Below are 20982 nucleotides of genomic sequence, written 5' to 3'. Positions count from 1 at the left end.
GAGAGCCCTCAAATCTGTCACTGCTTTTTTCCTTTGACCTACATAATTTTCCCATAGTGAGAAAAAAGATATTTTATTTTGCTTTATTTTAACATTTAGCACACAGGTTGCCTGTTGTTTATTTGACTATAAGTTGACTTGATAAGTCATCTACATTTGAAGTCAGGGCTTAAGCTTCCAAGCTCCTCATTTTTAATAATGATATAGATAAATTACATTTCAAATTATACTGTTTCTTTCTCATTCAAATTTATAAAATAATATTTTGGTGAAACATTTAAAAATTCACATTAACTACCAGATTTCCCTGATTCCAGTATATATCTATTGCAGCTTAGGTAGACCACAGGCTTGTCTCTAATTGAGTTTTCGGTATTTTCAGGACAGCTGGATTGCTCATCAGGATGATTTTAACCAGCTTCTGGCCGAACTGAACACTTGCCATGGGCAGGAAACAGCAGGTAAGGAAACTTTGCTTTTTATCCATTGGCTTGTAGAAGACGTAATCTCGATCTCAGATGCTTTTGTCAACTCTTTTTTACTGTAAGCATCCTATATCTGAAAGTTAATCGATTGTAGCTCTCACAAATAGTCATTTCTGTTTATGTTTTAGGGGTATTCTTATTGAATTAACCTTAGTCATAAGCAAACACGTTTTTCCCCATTACGAGTTTGAGAATGATAAGGTAAAGCTTTTATTCAGTTTACATTTCTCTGTTGCCTTTCCCTTATCCCAGCCTGACGATGTCCGGGGTCCCGCAGTTCCGGCCTTGGCCCTCTCTCATCTTTCCTTGGCCCTGACTCTCTTCTTACGCCCTCCAGTCTCACGGGGCGATGTGTGGTGACCACTGCCGCACTTCCCTCTACTCCTTCACCCTCTCTCCTGAACGCCCTGCTCAGTGTCTGCATTCAGGGTGTCGTCGACTCCTGGCACCTAGCAGGTCCAGACTCCAGTTCTGTACCTCCCCCACCTGCACCCTGCAAACTGTTTGACACCTGTAGCCCACAGCCTGTTTTCTCCACCATCTTCCCCATTTCAGTTGATGTCAACTTCATCCTTCCAGCTGTTCCAGCCAAAGAACTTTTTCCACTAGGAAATTTTGTTGGTTCTACCTTTACAATATATTCAGACCCTGACTGCTCCATGTCACCTGCACGGTAACCAGATGGTCTGAGCAGCTGTTATCTCTTGTCTGGATTATTGCAGGAGCCTCTAAAGCCGGTCTTCTCAGCCACGGCACTGCTGATGTTTTGGGCTAGATAATTCTTTGCTGTGAGGCATGTCGTGTGCATTTTAGGATGATTGGCAGCATCCCTGACCTCTACCCGCAAGGTGCCACTAGCACCCCCTCCCCCTAGTTGTCGCCACCGAAAATATCTCCAGATAGTGCCAAGTGTCCCCTGGGCAGAATGCCCTGGCAGGGAGCTGCTGCTCTGAATTGATCTTTCTCCATCCACGCGCAGACTCCTCCAGCGTGTCTCAGCCCAACAGCCAGAGTGATTCTTTTAAAATGTAAGTCCGTTTGTGCTGCTCAGGATAAAAGCCGAAGCCCCTGCAGCGGACTCGCAGCCTTACACAATATGGACCCTCTCTGACTTTGTCTCCTACCCTCCCCCTTCTTACCAGTTCCATCCTGACCACACCGACTCCTGTACTGGTTTCTGAATACACCAAGCGTGCTCCTGCCTTGGGGTTTCGCACTGGCTCCTCCTTCTCTCTAGAACACTCTTCCCCCAGATAGCTTCTGTGCACCTTCTCAACAAGGTCCACACTCAGTTGCCAACTTAAAACTGCATCCTGTTCCTTAGTTCCGTTTTTGGAGGTCAATTGAAAATTGGTAAGAAATAGCAGCATGAGAATATTATTGAGAAACGTGTAGTAGGGAAAATGAGAAGAACCAGCTAAGAGTGCGGGGTCAGGGGACAGGGCAGGGAATCGCTGCACTTTTTGTTAACAGCTTTGTTGAGGTGTAATTCACATGCCTACCATTCACCCATTTACAGTGTGCAGTTTAGCAGCTTTTAGTGTATTCAGAGTTGTCACCAGAACCAATTATGAAACATTTCATCACCCCCAAAAGAGACTCTGTACCCAGTAGTATTCATTCCCCACTTCCCCCAGCCCCCCTAGGCAACCATTGATTTACTTTCTGACTCTAAAGATTTGCCTATTCTGAAATCAAAACTGCAATGAGGTATCACCCCACACCGGTCAGAATGGCCATCATCAGAAACTCTACAAACGGTAAATGCTAGAGAGGGTGTGGAGAAAAGGCAACCCTCTTGCACTGTTGGTGGGAATGTAAATGGATACAGCCACTATGGAGAAGAGTATGGAGGTTCCTTAAAAAACTAAAAATAGAACTACCATATGACCCAGCAATCCCACTACTGGGTATATACCTGAGAAAACCATAATTCAAGAAGAGTCATGTACCACAATGTTCATTGCAGCTCTATTTACAATAGCCAGGACATGGAAGCAACCTAAGTGTCCATCGACTGATGAATGGATAAAGAAGCTGTGGTACTTATATACAATGGAATAGTACTCAGCCATAAAAGGAACGAAATTGAGTTATTTGTAGTGAGGTGGATGGACCTAGAGTCTCATACAGAGTGAAGTAAGTCAGAAAGAGAAAAACAAATACCGTATGCTAACACACGTATATGGAATCTAAAAAAAAAAAGTTTCTGAAGAAACTAGGGGCAGGACAGGAATAAAGACGCAGATGTAGAGAATGGACTTAACATGGGGAGGGGGAAGGGGAAGCTGGGACGAAGTGAGAGAGTGGCATGGACGTATATACACTACCAAATGGAAAATAGATAGCTAGTGGGAAGCAGCCGCATAGCACAGGGAGATCAGCTCAGTGCTTAGTGACCACCTAGAGGGGTGGGAGGGAGACGCAAAAGGGAGGGGATATGGGGATATATGTATACGTATAGCTGATTCACTTTGTTATAAAGCAGAAAGTAACACACCATTGTAAAGCAATCATACTCCAATAAAGATGTTAAAAAAAGAAGATTTGCCTATTCTGGACATTTCATATAAATGGAATCTTGCAACATGGGTCTTTTGTGACTGGTTTCTTTCACTTAGCATAATATTTTCAAGGTTCATCCTTGTTATAGCATGTATCAGTACTTCACTCCTTTTTATTGCCACATAGTAGTCCACTGTATGGATATTCTACAGTTTGTCTGTTCATCAGTTGAAGGACATTGGGTTGTTTTCACTTTTTGTCTATCTTGAATAATGCAGCTTTGAACATTAACTTACAAGTTTTTGTGTGGACATATATTTTAATTTCTCTTGGGTTTATACTTAGAATGGAATTGCTGGGTGATACCAGCAGTGTATGAGGGTTTTAATTTTTCTGCATCTCAGCCAACACTTTCTATTATCTGTCTTTTTGATTATGGCCATGCTAGTTGGTGGGAGTGGTGTATCTAATTGTGGTTTTGATTGGCATTTCTATAATGGCTAATGATGCTCAGCATCTTTTCACATGATTATTGACCATTTGTGTGTCTTCTTTGAAGAAATATCTATTCAGATTTTTTGCCCATTTTTAAACTGTGCTATGTGTCTTTATGGTTGACTTGTAAGGATTTTTAATATATACCAGGTACAAGTCTTTTATCAGACATATGATTTGCAAATATTTTCTCCAGTTCTGTGGGTTGTCATTTCACTTTCTTGAGGGTATTATTTGAAGACTAAGGATACAGAATAGATAAAAAGACTCATTCCCCCTCTGAAGAAACTTCAAATCTAGTGTGAGAGAAAGAAACGAAGTAAATACCAAAATAACTAGATCTCCCAATTTTTTTCAGTTCCTGAATAGTTGAGAGAGAGTAGCAAAGATAGGAGGGATTTATTTGAAAACTTATCCAAATCTCTTTGTTTCCTAAGCTTTTTCTTTCCCGTCAGGTATTCATAAGTTTGCATTATTGATGACTTTAGGTGGCTTCTAACACACAGGTTTGGATACCGAATGTGCTGTTGGGTTTCATAAAGTAGACAGCTGAAGAAAGTGTAGCCCATAGATTAGAAGGTAGTATCCGTAATGCAGGCGTGAGAGGCGAAAAGATGGAGATATGGAACAGCAGTTTAGATGGGGGGAAAAGTGAGAAAATCTAATATCTAATAAAAGTTCAGCAGCACAAGAAGAGAGAGGATGGAACAGAGGCAAAATTTAAGGAGATAGGGGCTTCCCTGGTGGCGCAGTGGTTGAGAATCCGCCTGCCAATGCAGGGGACACAGGTTCAATCCCTGGTCTGGGGAGATCCCACATGCCGCGGAGCAGCTAAGCCCGTGTACCGCAACTACTGAGCCTGCGCTCTAGAGCCCATGAGCCACAACTACTGAGCCTGCGTACTGCAGTTACTGAAGCCCGTGGGCCTAGAGCCCGTGCTCCACAACAAGAGAAGCCACCACAGTAAGAAGCTGCTCACCGCAACTAAGAGTAGCCCCCGCTCACTGCAACTAGAGAAAGCCCATGTGCAGCAATGAAGACCCAACACAGCCAAAAATAAATAACTAAAATAAAGTTTAAAAAAAAAGAGTTCTGACAATGGTACTTTGAAAAAAAAAAATTAAGGAGATAAGGGCTGAAGACTGTCTAGAACTGGTGATAAAGCAAATCCACAGATTAAGAAAATTGAGAGAATCCATGCAGATTACATTAAAAGTCTCTACTCGCAAATGTAATAACAGATGTGACAACATAGCATCATGGCAGGACAGCATACACACACACACACAAAAGAGAGAGAAGATTCTTAATGCAGCCAGAGACAATATACTTATTATCTTCAAAGAAGCAACAGTTATATATGAAAGCAGAGTTCTTAACAATGGGAGCCAAAGACATTGGAGTAATATATTGAGGGAAATATAACTGGCAACCTAGACTTTTACATTCAGCAAATATATCTTTCAAGAATAAATTTTCAGACAAAAAGTTTACCATCAGTAGGCCATAAATAAAGGCAATTTCCAAGGACGTACATCCTTCAGTCAGAAGGAAAGAATACTCAAAACACTATCTGTAGTATCCCCAAACTGGCAATAACCCAGATGTCCGCCAACAATAGAATGAAAAGTAGACTGCCACACTTGTAAATACAAAGAAATGAAGAATAAAGTACAGTTACATGTGAGAGTATAGGGCAGGGTTTGGCAGACTTTCCACAAAGGGCCAGATAGAGATATTCTGCAGACCGAAGCGTCTCTGTCACAACTGCTTGGCTATTGGAGTATGAAAGCAGCAAGAGATGATATATAAACAAATGGATGTGGCCATGTTCCCATAGAACTTTATTTACAAAAGTAGGTGGTGGGCCGGATTTGGTCCACAGGCTGTAGTTTGCTTCTGGTGTCGAAGACTCTCATTAACTCAATGTTGACTGAAAGAAGTGGGACACGTAACATGCAGTGTGATTCCACTTACATAGAACTTCAAATGGAATGCAGAAATATGATATTTAGGTACTAGACTTGGGTGGTAAAGTTATTTTGTTACTTTGTTAAAACAAAGTTATTTTGTTATAACTTTTGTTATAAAGTTACTTGTAGTAGAAATGAGTACTCTACTGTGAAAGTCACAACAGTGATTACCTTTGGGGAGGGGGAGGGGTTTGGGATTGAGAAGGGGCTCATGGGGAACTCCTGGGCTGTTATTCTTGTTCTGTTTCTTGACCCAGTTGGTAGTTACACAGGTATGTGAGTACATTGTGCTTTAGGCACTTTCTATGGCTATTACCCCCTCTCCCCCCAGAATGGTTAAAACCAGAACGAAAAGTAAGGGGAGGGTGGTTATCCCCAAAATCATGGTAATGGTTACTGTTAGGACAGTGGTTCTCAACTGGGGATGATTTTGCCTCCCATGGGATATTTCACAATATCTGTGGACATTTTTGGTGATCACAACTGGGGGGATGTTACTGACATTGATCGGGAGAGGCTGGAGATGCAGCACAGCTGTGTCTCTCCTCCTTGCCCTGAACAAATTATTCAGCCCAAAATGCAGTAGCTCCGAGGCTGAGAACCCCTGTTACAGAAGGAAGAGGCACAGGGGTGCAGGATGCTTCTAGATGCAGGTAGTGTTCTGTTTCTAACCCTGGAGGTGGTAACGAGGGGTTTGCTTTATAACTAATTGTACAGACTTCAAGTACTCCTACGTGTGGTGATGTTTGTGGTGATAAAAGATTCCTGAAAATTGCATGGGCCCTTTTCTGGAGGTAAAACATGGCAAGTGTAATTTATGTCATGTTAAACCTGTAATGAAGGTTAACTAAAGAGTACAGCTGCAACAATTTGAGTATCAGGAATCAATGTCTACCTTAATGAAAATCTGGTGTTGTATAATGGCCATCACTTTTCGTAAACAGGTTCAGTGACATGATTAAGGTGTCAGACTTGAGGTGGCCTTTCCTGTGACCATCGTCATGGAGGCAGAAGCTCTTGAGTTTGGGTTCTTTTACCTAGAGGCATTCACAGGTTCATTTTTTAAAAAAATAAATTTATTTTATTTTTATTTATTATTTTTGGCTGTGTTGGGTCTTCGTTGCTGCACACGGGCTTTCTCTAGTTGCGGCGAGTGGGGTCTCTGTTGCGGTGCGCGGGCTTCTCAATGTGGTGGCTTCGCTTGTTGCGGAGCATGGGTTCTAAGCGCGTGGGCTTCAGTAGATGCAGCACGTGGGCTCAGTAGTTGTGGCTCACGGGCTCTAGAGCACAGGCTCAGTAGTTGTGGCACACGGGCTTAGTTGCTCTGTGGCATGTGGGATCTTCCCGGACCAGGGCTCGAACCCGTGTCCCCTGCATTGGCAGGCGGATTCTTAACCACGGCGCCACCAGGGAAGCCCCACACGTTCATTCTTGAACAGGGAAAATTCTCACCTTGTTTGGTATCATAACTTTCTCCTTTGATGTACTGAGTTAGAGAATACTTTGTAACTTTTCAAGTGATAGGGTTGCCCAGAAATTATCACACCAGGATTCCATAGAGGAAGGAGCTATGAGATTCATTTTTGGAGCTGTGGAAAAGAGAAAGCAGATTTTTGAGCAGTTTGCTTTTGAGATTTGACAGTGATAGCTGGAAAGTTACTTTTTTCCAATTTGATGTTATCTTGATTACTGTTTGCTAACTGAGAAATGCCATTGTAATAGGCATGAAAACCCTGGTTCGGGACAGGTCCCTTTGTGCTGATTGCCCAGGCTGAGCACAATCACTGCAGCTGGGCCTTCCTGATGGATTCCCGCAAGGGCGGTCAGGGAAGTGTTGAAAGTGACTCGGGGAAGCCTGTGTTATTTGTCAGGAAGGTGGCGAGGGCACAACAGACTCCAGGTGGTGGTGCCTGTCAGTGTGCAGCCCCATCCACAGGTTCACCTGTGCAGGCTGAGTCTTTTTCTGCGTGAGCCATAGAAGTGTAGTAAATCATTAACTGAGTTACTGATCTATAGGTTAACTTCCACCTCAAGACCACTAGAGGGTGCTGCACCCCTGCGGTAGGGACAGGGCTGTTAGCTCTGCCTCCGTCTCACTCAGTGCAGTCCAGCCTTTAGAATAGTCCTTTAACAGAAAAGCTGGCCCGGAAATGGATCAGGAGAGCTGAGATTATTTTTCTGCCAAGTCATCTTTGGTAAATACAGTATCTTCATCCAAATGAATTTTTGGTTTTATTACTTGAATTAAAGCTGACAAGCAGATGACACGATAACCTAGTAACATATTTTTCTGGTATAATAATATTTTTAGCTCCTTAAGATTGCTTACCGAATCAACACAGTTTGCCTTTCAACTAAACAAATTCTATACTATTCTCTTCGTAGAATCTTGCAAAGGTTCTAGAAATAACCCTTATTCCTTTGTGGGACACAAAAATCTCTATATTCTTTAAAATTTCATTTTTAAAAATTATCCTGTCTCAATTAGTTACTCCCAGACTCAGTTCAGCTTTTTGATAGACTGATCTCATGGTTTAAGAAATGCTTTTTACTTCTGTCAGGTATCTTGTCCCTGTGATTTTAAATATTTTGGAAATAAACTGGGATGCTGATAACCTGTCATCCACAGAGGTGTGGTTTAGGACAGGGATCTTCAAACTGTTTTGCTCCCAGGGCTCCTGAGGGAATTTCGAAAACCAGTATACCCTATCTCACAGTTTTAGATCGACGTCTATAATGTTTTTAATCACAGCTTTAAATAGCTACAAAGAATATAATACCTGCCTATTGGGAAAATTGGCATTTTAAAATAAAAGCATCCCGTCAGTCCCAGATGTATCCAGTGGATGTTAAATCCCAGAGCAATTTGATATCCATGGTCATCTCTTTAGAAATAGAAAAGTAAGTCCTTTAATATTCAGAGATACTATGTTTCCTAGTTTCTTTTCCTCTGAAATATTTCCCTTGTATATATCCCATAATATGTTAATATATTTTTTTTGCTTGAACTTTGAAAAATTCATTACCCTGTCACGTTTCTCCACTACAAAACAAATACATATAAATTTTGGGTTTATTTCTCATAGCCCCAAGGCCTAAGGGTAAATACTTTTACTTTGGATTAGGTTGTCTTTATTAATTAGTAGATTGTAATGCACAAAACCAGGAAATAATAAATTTTGATAAATAATTATTAGAACAGTAAAACCTTTTTGGAAGTGCTGGGTTTGCGGCTTTGAATAAAGGACGCCTCCGTGACACCAGTCCTGTGGCTTGTTCCTTATTGATCCTGGTGAGAGGAGAGCTGTGCTCCCCTTGTGTAAAGTGGGAGGAGGACGCAGGGGAGAAGCAAAGAAGGAGGACCAGACTGATGCATCCACACAGAACAGAGCAGCTTTAGGAAAGCGTGTGTGTGGACAGCCAGGTAGAAACTGCTCCCCTAGGACGTGTCCGGGCTCGGGTTTGCTCTGGAAAGGCTGTGTGCTCGGAAGGTGACGAAGCTCCCAGGAGGTTCTCACGTCCCCAGAAGTGTGAGCGCAGCTCCGCTGGCACACAGTGTGGAGGTTAAGGATGTGTGCTCTCATGCAGATCTTCCTGGGTTCCAGTTCCGTCATAGCCACCGCCTTGATGGACCTTATTTTAGCCCTCTTGCTTCAGTCCCTGTGAAGTCGGTTTATTAGTCCTAGCAGCTACCTTCCAGGGCGGTTGCTGAGATGGAATGCGGGATGGCACAGAAAGCTTACAGCCCAGCGCCTGGTGCTTCATAAGCCTTCAGTGGGTAAAAGCCACTTCAAGCTGGTACTGTGCTTGGTAGTTTGTGTTTGGAACATCAAAATTGAGACTGTTGGGCTTCCCTGGTGGCGCAGTGGTTGAGAGTCCGCCTGCCGATGCAGGGGACACGGGTTCGTGCCCCGGTCCGGGAAGATCCCACATGCCGTGGAGCGGCTGGGCCCGTGAGCCATGGCATCTGAGCCTGCACGTCCGGAGCCTGTGCTCCGCAACGGGAGAGGCTGCGGCAGTGAGAGGCCCGTGTACCGCTAAAAAAAAAAAAAAAAAAAATTGAGACTGTTATGTGCTATGTAAAGTGTTTGGCCACAGAAAAGAGCAGAAAGTTTCCTGGTGGGATGTTTTTGAAAAAGTCCCAAGCTGATCTTGGGAAGTGATCGCGGAGGAGAATGTTTCAGGTTGTTGATGTGATTAAGCTGTGCTAGGCATTGTCTGAAAGCTTGAAACATCTCCCTTAACATTGTTCAGAGCCTTGCTATGTAATTTACACTTTGCTTTTGAAATGACTAATTTCCTGGGAGGGATTACCCTTAGCTAATGTGTTTAATGGACATGTGCTTGTTTTGCTTCACTACTAAGGTGAAAATTTCCTTTTTTCTCCTTTCTCTAACCTCGTATTTATATTTCCTTATGACATAACAATAGGAAAATTCAGTCTCTTTTCTACCTATGATGTGCTTTTTCTGCTACCTAAACTTGACAAATAGATAAAGATGAGGGAACACAGGCAGCTACTGAGATTCCTGTCACTGGCTCTCACCCCAGATCTACGTGCTCTGATATTTCAGGCAAAGGACTAAGAATGCTTTCTGGCTCACGTTTTCCTGTTTTGTCAAAGGAGTAACCACATGAGTTTATTCCTCAATGGTTTGTTTTTGTTGTTGCTTTTGTCCTGAAAGGCGAGCCTCCAGTGAAATCTGGGGTTTGAGGCGGTGGCTCAGTGCCAGCTCTGCGCCTTCACGCTCTACCTGATTAGCATCTCTGATCTGTTTTTGATTATCATTAATCTATCTTACCTTTATTCACGTTTTAAAAGAACTTTTTATTTGGAAACAATTATAGACTTACAGGAAATTGCAAAAATAGTAGTAGAAAGAGTCCTGAATACCATTCAACCAGTTTCCCCCAACGGTGACATCCAAGGTAGCCGTAGCATAACATCAAAACTAGGAAATTGACACTCATGTTGACTATTAACTAGAACGCAGACCTTATTCAGTTTTCACTATTTTTTTTTTAGCCTTCATTCATTTGTGTGTGTGTATGTGTGTGTGTGTAGTTCTGTACAATTTTATCACATGTATAGATTCATGTAGCCACCACCACAATCAAGATACGGAATTGCTTCATCACCACAAAAGAGCTGCCTCATAATGCCTTTTTGTATTTACACCCACCTTCTACCCCTCCAACCTCCAAACTCCACTTTCATCTTTGTCCCTAGCAACCTTTCATCTGTTCTCCATCTCTGTAGTTTTGTCATTTCAAGAATGTTGTAGTCTAAGTGGATCATATAGTATGTAGATTGACCTTTTCATTTAAGCATAATGCCCTTGAAGTCCATCTAGGTTGTTGCACAGTATCAACAGCTCCTTCCTCTTTATTGCGGAGTCGTGTTCCCATATAAGGGAGTACGAGAATTTGCTCAGCCATTCACCCATTGAAGGAATTTTGGGTTAATTCCAGTATTTTACTATCACAGATAAAGCTGTCATGAACATTCATGTGGAGGTTTTTTGTGTGAACAGAAGTTTTCATTTCTCTTCTTCCAGGATGTTATAAACTTATGGAGAATAGCCCTGCCGGATCCATGGTACACAGTTTAAGAATATTTCTGATCATTTTTAGAGTTCAGTAATAAATAAATGGGTCTCATAGGATTTTATTTAAATAAGACTGTGTCACTGTAAGAGAATGAGAATGGAATGCAGAGAGTTTAATGTAATGCTTTTCATGCTTTTTTAAAAGACTCCTCAGACAACAAGGAAAAGAAATCTTTCAGCCTTGAAGAGAAGTCCAAAATCTCCAAAAACCGTGTTCATTATATGAAATTCACAAAAGGTAAAATGAAGCGTTTCTTTACTTGTTTGAAATCTCTGTGTTCACACTGGATTTCTTAAAGCATTTTTAGCTCTTCGCTAGCATCACTTGTTTTACTTACAAAATGGGGAAGGAGGGCCGCGCTGACTGGATTGATCTGAAGCAGCGCTGACGTTTCAGCTCTTGCTGTGAGTCACCGGGGGTCTTGTTAGGATGCAGATGCAGACTCATTCGTTCTGAGGTGGGCCCCAGGTTCGGCTTTAGACTATGTACGAGTCCTTTGGTAAAAAGCTGAGTGTGGAAGCTAACTTGCTGTTTAGAAGAGAAAAGGAACTTTATGTGGCTAGATCAGAAAATTTTAATTTATCGCTCAACATTTTTATTTACATTTTCCTGTTTTTCAGAGCTTAATGTTGGTGTTGAACAGCTCCTAAAATGTGCCAATTTAGAGAATTATGCGCCATGTTGAGATCTCCAGTATGAGAAATCTCACTCCCGAGTTGACTCTTCTATTATTCCACACCGTTTCTGTGTTTCATGCAGTGTTAACTTAGGTGTTCCATGGTCATTGCAAAAATGGTGTTAGAAAACATGTCTTCCTTCATCACCACCTCCCCACTCCCCAGTGCTGTACCTACACGGTCAGTCGTGGGTGCAGGTGTCCTATTTCACCACTAGGTGGCAGTCTTGTATTGGAAAGAAACCATTTAACTTGAACTCATCAACTCCCCAGATGTTTTCCCATGGAACAGTGTTGTGTACTAAGTGTACTTTTCAGGCACAAAACGTTATTTATTACATTAATATACTTAAAGTGTAAGTATGATAACTATGTTATCTAGTCACCATTTGATGGTTCGTCTATGGGAGAGTGGCTGTATGTTTCTACCTCTGTATGCCAGGAAAAGCACGGGTCTTTGCTTTAGTCTCGTTGGCATGATTGGGAATTCCCTGACATCTAGAACCCTGCTGAATAGCAATGGGCACTGGAATTCTCACTACTCTAAACTGTTAATGGTGGCTCTCATTTGGAGCCAGGACCCCAAAAGGTAGACTGGGTTTGGTTTGAGGGAGGGCTCATGGCAGAGCTGAAGGGAGGAGAGAGCCGATTGGGTTCGGGGACGCGTGCAGGGAGAGACTGGGGTTCCCCTTCCCTGTCCCGGCAGGTATGGCTTGTCTGGCTCGTCGTGTTAGCCTCTCTTCTTTCTGTCAGGGTAGAAGCTTCTTTGTCGTTCTCCCGTATGGCTTCTGAGCAGGGTTCCTCTCCACCCCTGACCTGCTGCAGGACAGAAAGCAATCCTTGTTGGCCCCTGTGTCCTTGTCGGGAGAGGCTAAATGGTCACTTAATACCCATCCCCTTAGGGAAAAAAAAAATAGTTACAGCAGGAGGGGTGCTGAGCACAAATGAAATTAAAAGTGCGCTGTGACTTTTGGGTAGTACAGCAGTCTTTTAAGCTCTGACTTTTGAGAATAGAATCTTCTCATTTTCCTTTTGTACCTGACTACATGCATAATTTCATCTGAAGCATTTGCCGAAGCTGGGATAAAACTCTTTAATCTAATGGATGCCGGGAGTATCTCCTTTCTGTTTCTAGTTAAGCCACCCCCTTGCCAGGTGACCCTATCAACCTGCTTGGTTTGTTGTGCTTTCCTTTTCTCTCTTTTAAAATGAGGTTTGCTTATTTATTAGCCTTGTTTGGGGAGCAGGGGGCATTGGTATGTAGGGGGGTAATTCAACATATATTGTAAGAAAGGTAGCAGAGAAGATTGAGTGGAAAATAGAGGAATTGCAGATTGGGAATAAATAGGAAAGATAGAGGGAGGCAGAAATCCAGGTAGTGAGGAAAATACTCATTTACTGTCCATCTCAGCAATTCACAGTGAAAGTTAATTTTTATTTACTTATTTATTTATTTTTAATTTTATTTATTTGGCCGTGTGGCGCGGCACGTCGGATCTTAGTTCCCTGACCAGGGATTGAACCCATGCCCCCTGCAGTGGAAGCGCCTCCATGCTGGACCGCCGGACCGCCGGACCGCCAGGGAAGTCCCCAAACGTTTATTTTAAAGTTCTTCAACTTACTGAAAGAAATCTTTCCTTGTAGAGCAGCTGTTGTCACTGGATGTGAATGATAACCTCTCAGTTTCCTCCAAGAAGGACTATCTTAGGCCACAGGAAACTGGATTCTGGCCATGACTGTCTCACACAAATCACTCAACCTCCTCCCCTCTTTTAGCCTCAGTTTCCATTTTTGTGAAATGAAAGATTTTTAAGTCATTGTTGAGTTCTAAAATAGGTTGTGCTTTAGAACTTACCAGAAATGATGCCGTTGTGTGGACATTTTGATGTCCACAGCATAGTGGATGATAAGGAGTTTTGCCCATGGGTATGCTCGTAGTACAGTAACTAACCCACTTGTTTAATGAGGATGATTCATACTGTAACTCCATCTATGGTCCAGGAAACTAAAACATGGAAAGACGGCATTTTATTTAGCTTGGTGTGAAGAGTGAAGATAAAGATTACAGTAGCAAATAGCATTGTAAAATTTGTTACTGCCTAAATATTGGCTGTAGCATTTTAGTTCTGATACATAATTATTCCTTTCTTTAGTCCTAAATTTATAATTTAAATTTGACGTCATTTATTACATAATTTCAAAATGTTAGTTTCATCCATATTTGTTTAAAAGCCTAACTTCAGCAGTGGTTTCTTTTAATTTGAAAAATATTTGGCAAGGCCATATCTGCAGAGAAAAAACAATAAGGAAAAATATAAATTTCTCCAAAGCCGTTTTCGAGGTTTTTAGTATTATACAGTGAGAAGTTGTCCAGAGAGCATTGCTTGTTGCTCCCAGTCATGCAGTGGGTGGGTGGAAGGTTGTGTACACTGTACTTGTGTGGCTTCACTGTGGTAATTTATTCAGGCTTCTCATTCCTGTGACAACTTGTGATACTTCACTCCTTAAACAAGGAAACTACACTCAGAGTGCGTGTCCGTGTGGTCGGCTCCTGGTCTGGAGGCGGACTGTAGTGTCCTGGCCCAGCTGGCCCCCTGCTGTCAGGCTCGGGTGATGGGTGTTCCGCTTCCTCTTCAGGCTCTGGCTCTTCTGACATTTAACTGTGAAGTAGCACCACTGCAGGCTTTTAAAAAGTTCTGACTGTCTTCTTATTGGTTGCGAGGGTCTCACTTATTTTACCCCCTGCTCTGATTCTCTCAGGTTTCCTGATTTTCTCACATTATTACCCTTTCAGTGAAGTTTTCTAAATCTTCTGTCCTAGGCTTATTATCAGTCCTATGTGTTTTCAGTAAAAAACAAAATCAAAATATAATATCATTTGTTTTATCCTTCTTGATTGGGGAATGCAAATAAATTTTCTAAGCAAGTGAAGCTACCTACGTAACCCTTCAGTGTTTTTTATTTAACGAACATATTTCTCAAACCTGCATTTCCTTACCCTTGCCCCTTTACTCTGAGTAGAAGAACTCAGTTTTTTGAGTCCTGGATATAATACAGTGCTATAATACAGTTTTCGCCTTAGCACTTGTTGGGGTGGCTTTTGTCCTTAAACTAAGAGGTTCCAAATTTCCATGATTATCAAGTTCTTACGTTTATTTTTTATCATTTTATTTGCTTCCCATATGGACTTCTTGGTGTTGTAAGGGTGTCTGGCTGCGGTCATGTTCCTCTCTTCCCATTTGCTGCGCTGATAGACAGGAACACCCGATAATCCTCATGATTAGAAAAACAGCTAAAATGATCCTAAATAAACTGCTGTTCTCTGAAAGGATCAGATCATCCCTTCATGGACTTCGTTACATCAGCTTGGCTACTAGAACCTTTTTTCCTCGGTTCTTGAAATGATATGGACGGTTGAAGACTGGCAGATAAATAAGCCAAATCCAGGCAGATAACATATACTTCCTCTTCTGTTCAGTTTTTTGACTGTCATTTTCTCTGAGACAAGTTTATCAACAGTATTTGCTATGATTTGACCGTCATTCAGAACTGAGGCCAATAACTTTCAAACTCATTTTTAATATGTATATTTTATTCAAAACTGGCCATAATTTTATAACATTTGTAAACTATTCAGCCAGGACCATTAACTAATAACTATTTCAACATCACTTCCATCTTCACAGTTTTATCTACCTTTAAGTTCCTTTCCATTGGTCTCTGTTAATTCTTCTCTGTGTTTTGTTTTCCAGATCAAATCCAGGGCAAGGCCTGTAACAATCCTGGTTTCTACATTTACTTAAGTGAACTTTGCTAAAGGGTAGACATTTCTGATACGAGAACCCATCACCAAAACTTTAGAAACACTTGCGCCTTCATTGGTACATTCTTTACTAGCTTGACAGCTTTCCCTTTGATTCTAGATTTGTTTTTCATCACTGCGTGTTCATGTTTTGACATCCTGTTTTAGAATTGTCATCTTGCATGTACCCTCCCTTCCTTAACCCCTGCAGCATTCCTTTTAGTTCAGTTGCTGTAAAAGAGATTGTCATTTGCATTTCTTTTAGGGTATCTGTTCCATTTCAGGAGCTAGCTTAGGGATGGGTGGCTGCCACGTAGTTTGAACTCAGTACAACTCCTTTTTCTGAACTAGAAACTGCCACCCGAATGTGCTCTGCCGTGCAGAATGGGTTCTGCTGAGGGCAAAGCTTGGAATAGATCTCAGACCTCATGAACGTTGTCCACTTCTCCCCACCAGTTTTATTGCCTACTTTTCTGGTTCATTTTCTGAGTTCCCATCTGGGATAGGCTTCATTTTGCTCTTGAGTAGCTTTCCTTTGGGGTCTTCTGTCTGGGTTCTACGTAATAGCCAGGTAGAACCAGGAAGCTTCATTTATTTCCAGCTCAGGAAGAGAGGCGAGAGCAGCACAGAGCCACGCACGAGCCTGTCCTGGCAGGAACAGGTTGCACTGACTGGACCCATGAGTCTGGTACTGCAGCCTAGGAAACTGGTTTTGGCGCCTGGCTTTGCATTAAATCGAAGGGTGTTTGTTTTTTTAATTTCATGGAGTCACTAAGCAATATCATATTTGAATGCCCCAGTGATAGTCAGTGAACTAGAACCCTTCTGGGTCATGACGGTACTTTGCCAAGTCAGTTTGCTGCAGGAAACCAAGAAGATAAGTGGGTCTGTGACAGTGGAGCTCAGGCTTCCAACGCAGAACAAAGACTCTGGTGTCTAACCCAGAGCCTCACTCCCCCGGAGCCTCAAGACTTTATATGTAGTAGTTACATTTTAGAATACATTTACCGTGAAGTTGACAAATGGGACTAGATTTGGTCCACTGCTCACAGGGTATTATTGGTAGAAGTGGAAATTCCGTAGAAGTGAATTTTAAATTAGTTGGTTTGTGGGTTTGAAATTAAGTTAAAGAGTTTAGGGTTTTTAATAAGAATCAAGGATCCTTTGGACACTGTTTTTGCCAGAAGCCATTTAATTTCTGACTCTTATTATGTATCCCTTTATTTAAAAAAGATATAGCTATTACAGTAAAAAAATTTAAAGAGAAAAATCTGAAACCCTTTCACCCTAATGCAATGAATTTTATTTGCATTTATTAAAAAAATTCATTCATTCAATTAATTATTGAGCTTCTATGTGTCAAATGCAGTACGTTCTCATTCCTGCGCTCATTTGGGGTTTTGGAGCTACGTTTCTTAGCAGCGTTTTTTTATCCTGCATTTCATAATCCTAAGTAGGTAGCTCATGTCTCCTTGAAGTAAACAGGATCTGTTTTCTAAGTGGGGAGCCCAGAGGCCCAGAAATCATACCTTGAAGGCATACCAGTAGTAGAGCTGCTGTAGAATTGAGCTTTCCTCTCCATCTCCATGCTCAGGGCTGTTTCTAACATTAAGAGAGAGTCAAGGGTTCTGGTTCACTTATTTGATTTTTAAATTTATTTAATTGCAGTAATCTGTGAAGGGGAAACAGAAGGTCAGTAGTTTACAAAATTGTTTATTTCTTTTCCAAAACCCATCTTGCTTTCAGGAGTTTCATGGTTTATATTTGTATTCCTTATTTTAGAAAGAATATATTACTGAAGGTGTCATGTTTTCCTAGGGAAGGATCTCTCATCTCGGAGCCAAACAGATCTTGACTGCATTTTTGGGAAAAGACAGAATAAGAAGACTCCCGAGGTATTAAGCCACATACGATTGATTTTTCAACTGTGTATAGAACTATGTATATTTATTATTCATAGCACTTTCCAGGCAAAGTTACCAAAAAAACCTTCTAGAGGCTTCATACAAAGGCTGAATGGTATCCTCTGAATAGTAATACTTGATAGATGATATGTATTATAAGGAACTTTAAAAAGAATGTGTGTTCTCTGGGCTTTTTTCCCTCCTGGTGTGAGGACTAGACTAACCTCCGGGAAGAACGCCTGTTGCTGATGGATTCAAAGGGGCCAGCGTCTCCCGGCTGCACGAGAGAGGGAGGCGCTCGCTGCAGGCAGCCATTTTGCTCGCTTTGCTCAGAGCGCGTAGCTCTCTCTGGAGCATGGCTGTGGGGAAGACCGTCAGACTCACGCTCAGTCCTGGGCTCTTCCACCTGAAAAGCGTTTTGAGACAGTGTTGGATCGGCATGGAGAATCTGGAAGGGATTTAGATGTGGTATTTCCTCCATTGTACAATATTGTTTGTTTCAAAACTAGAAGACAAGAATCGAGTGACTAAACTGCACCCTGAATGGGGTGCATCCGTAATTCATGATCCTAACTATTAAATTGGGCTTTGTAATACAGCACAGAGTTCTTTGTGCCATTTCCAACTGTAAGACACAGCCCTGGATGTCGTTTGCATATCAAAATATTAGGATTCTTAGAATATGCATTTCTGGAGATAATGGGATAAAAATATTTAAAATTGATCTTATTGATATCTATGAAAATCTGAAATATATGGTTGCTCTCACTAGCTATGGTAACTATCACTCAGCTAATCTGATGTGTCATACTCACGTTCCTTTATTGGTTCCTAGTCAAGGCCCTGATGACTACAGAGCAAAAAAGACGTGTTTCATTTATTTCTGACATTTCTCCAGACTGTCAGAAAATTTTCCAGGATGGTAGCTATTTGTTACTTAATATAATTTTCAAAGACTTCAGAATTACCAGTTATTGGAAATTTTGTTTGGTGACTTCTTTTGTAGGTTAGGACCAAACTCCTAGTCTTTCAGCACTTTTCTGCCCCCGCATGTGTAGCCATGAGGACAGAGGAGGGAGGCCTGGGCCCTGGGGCCTGCTGAGCGGCACTTCCTGCAGCTCGACTGAGTTACGTCCAGGCAGGTGGCTCATTAGGGAGGGAGCGTCCCGAGTTCAGGCTGCACTGGATGCTTCATTCACAGGAGGCTGTTGAAAAGAGCCGGGGTCATCAGACAACCCAGCTTCTGGTCACACCTCTGCTCCGCCCCTCCCTGGTTCCTGTGGGATGTGGATTAGGCCCTCTGCCTGGTTCACCAAGGACTTCCGCCCCTGGCTTATCTCAGTTTTCCCCTCCTTCCAGCGTCCTCAGTACCCTCAGGGATGCTCCCTGAGCCTCTGCTCTGCCCTAACAACCCCGCCTGGCCACACCCTGCGCCTTGACCTCAGTGCCTCGCCCCTCCCTGGGTCCCCGGGGACTGTCTTTCTGTCCCAGCTCTCCCAGTCGTGCATTCCCACTGCACCGGCTTTTCTGAATCCTTGCCTTGGATTACTTGATTCTCCCTGCTGCCAGCCTTCATTGCCCCCAGCCTGCGTCCTCTCTCTCCAGCATCCTCTTTGAAATTGTACAGTTGAACAGATCGGGGAAGGAAACATTACTTATGGGCTTCTGGTAGAATTTTAAAAGAATTTATGTGGTAAGCACAGGAAAGCTTTTTGTTATAGGAGATGAGAGGTTTCTCATCCTCTGATCGCCGTCTATTTGAGGGCTTACTGGTGTGGGATGCCATAAGGTTTTTCAGCACTGTGCGGTACTTGACTTTTTGGCGGTATAGTCATTTATGATCTGGTTAAAGCGAGCTGTTCCCCTGTATTTGAGGAGTTCCAGAAACAGTTCCCTAGTACTAGCCCAGGGAAAATCTATTTTGGTACACTTGGTGTGGAGAAGACCAACCTTGATATAATTCTGTGTTTTGTGCAAGAATGATATCCAGGCACATCTTCATCTCTCATTCTGCTGATGCAGTTAAGGTCCTGCTTGGTGGAGAGGCTGTGTTCTATCAAGGTGCAGCTCCTGCTCTAGAGCTGTGCTTCTGCACCACGCTTGCCCAAGAATGGGCTGAGGAGCTTTAAAAAAACTGCTCTTGTCAGGGTCCCACCCCAGATCAATGAAATCCAAAGTCTGGGTTAGGGTTTGGGCATCAGCACGTAAGAAAAAGAGAGAGCCCTTTTGTGTTTTTTTTTTAATTAAAAGAAAAGATATCCTACCCAGGTGATTCAGGTGTTTATTCTGCCGTGTAATGAGGAGTAAGGCTTGAGAACCACTAGTAGAGGCCCTGACGGGTAACTCTGCAGGTGGAGCCTTGACTGTAGTGTCAGGACTATTGCCTAGAGCAGGGCTTCTCAATCCTCATGTGTACACAAATCCTCTGGGACTTTTGTTAAGCTGTGGGTTCTGTTTCACAAGGGCTGGGTGGGACCTGAATTCTGCATTTCTGAGGAGCTCCCGGGCGATGCCGCTGCCGCTGGTGGCACTGCCGCATGTGCCGCAGGGAGCGCATGGGGCCTCTGCAGTGTTTTGTTTTGTTTTTAACATCTCTATTGGAGTATAATTGCCTTACAGTGGTGTGTTAGTTTCTGCTGTATAACAAAGTGAATCAACTATACGTATACATATATCCCCATATCTCTTCCCTCTTGCGTCTCCCTCCCTCCCACCCTCCCTATCCCACCCCTCTAGGTGGTCACAAAGCACCGAGCTGATCTCCCTGTGCTATGCAGCTGCTTCCCACTAGCTATCTATTTTACGTTTGGTAGTGTATATATGTCCATGCCACTCTCTCGCTTCGTCCCAGCTTACCCTTCCCCCTCCCCATATCCTCAAGTCCATTCTCTAGTAGGTCTGTGTCTTTATTCCCGTCCTGCCCCTAGGTTCTTCGTGACCTTCTTTTTTTTAGATTCCATGTATATGTGTTAGCATACAGTATTTGTTTTTTCTTTCTGACTTCACTCTGTATGATAGACTCTAGGTCCATCCACCTCACTACAAATAACTCAATTTCGTTTCTTTTATCTCTGCAGTATTTTACATTTGACACACACCTGCATGTGTATATGTACTTAAATCTAATCACATTTTTTCGGCACCAAATAAAACACCTGTCTGTAAAGCGGTCACTTTTAAATTTGTCTTTTACACACATATGGATTTTCATATATTGAGTTCGCTTTTATTGAGGCATACCTGTACCTTCGTTGTTGCTAAGTAAACCGTTGCTAAGAAACCTTACCATGTTAATTACAACAGCCCTTCTAGCTGAGGGCTGGAGTCCTTTGATCAGATCTGTTTGAAAACACCACCTCTTTTGGCTCCAGTGTTCAGCTGGAAGGAATATTGCTTTGTTTTACTCCCTTGACCCCCATAGCAACATTGGCCTCAAGTCAGTCTTTGGCATTACCGAGGCCAAGGCGCTGCTGGAGGTCAGATTCTGGAGTCTCAGAAACCGTGGTGGTATGAAATGTTAAAGCGGTAGCAC

General features: G+C 42.5%; 1 protein-coding gene across 2 annotated transcripts in view; it reads left to right on the top strand.

Annotated features, from left to right (window-relative positions):
* Positions 1 to 20982, top strand: part of PINX1 (PIN2 (TERF1) interacting telomerase inhibitor 1) — an 81853-nt gene that overhangs the window by 7561 nt on the left and 53310 nt on the right. For both annotated transcript variants that reach the window (XM_067745318.1, XM_067745319.1), the window contains exons 4-6: positions 383 to 461; positions 11213 to 11305; positions 17365 to 17441. In XM_067745318.1, coding sequence (XP_067601419.1) covers positions 383 to 461; positions 11213 to 11305; positions 17365 to 17441 — 249 coding nt within the window. The remainder of the gene's footprint in view (positions 1 to 382; positions 462 to 11212; positions 11306 to 17364; positions 17442 to 20982) is intronic.

The sequence above is a fragment of the Pseudorca crassidens genome, chromosome 7 (genome assembly GCF_039906515.1).
Source record: "Pseudorca crassidens isolate mPseCra1 chromosome 7, mPseCra1.hap1, whole genome shotgun sequence".
Classification (NCBI taxonomy): Eukaryota; Metazoa; Chordata; class Mammalia; order Artiodactyla; family Delphinidae; genus Pseudorca; species Pseudorca crassidens.
This window is presented reverse-complemented; position numbering and strand designations above follow the sequence as displayed.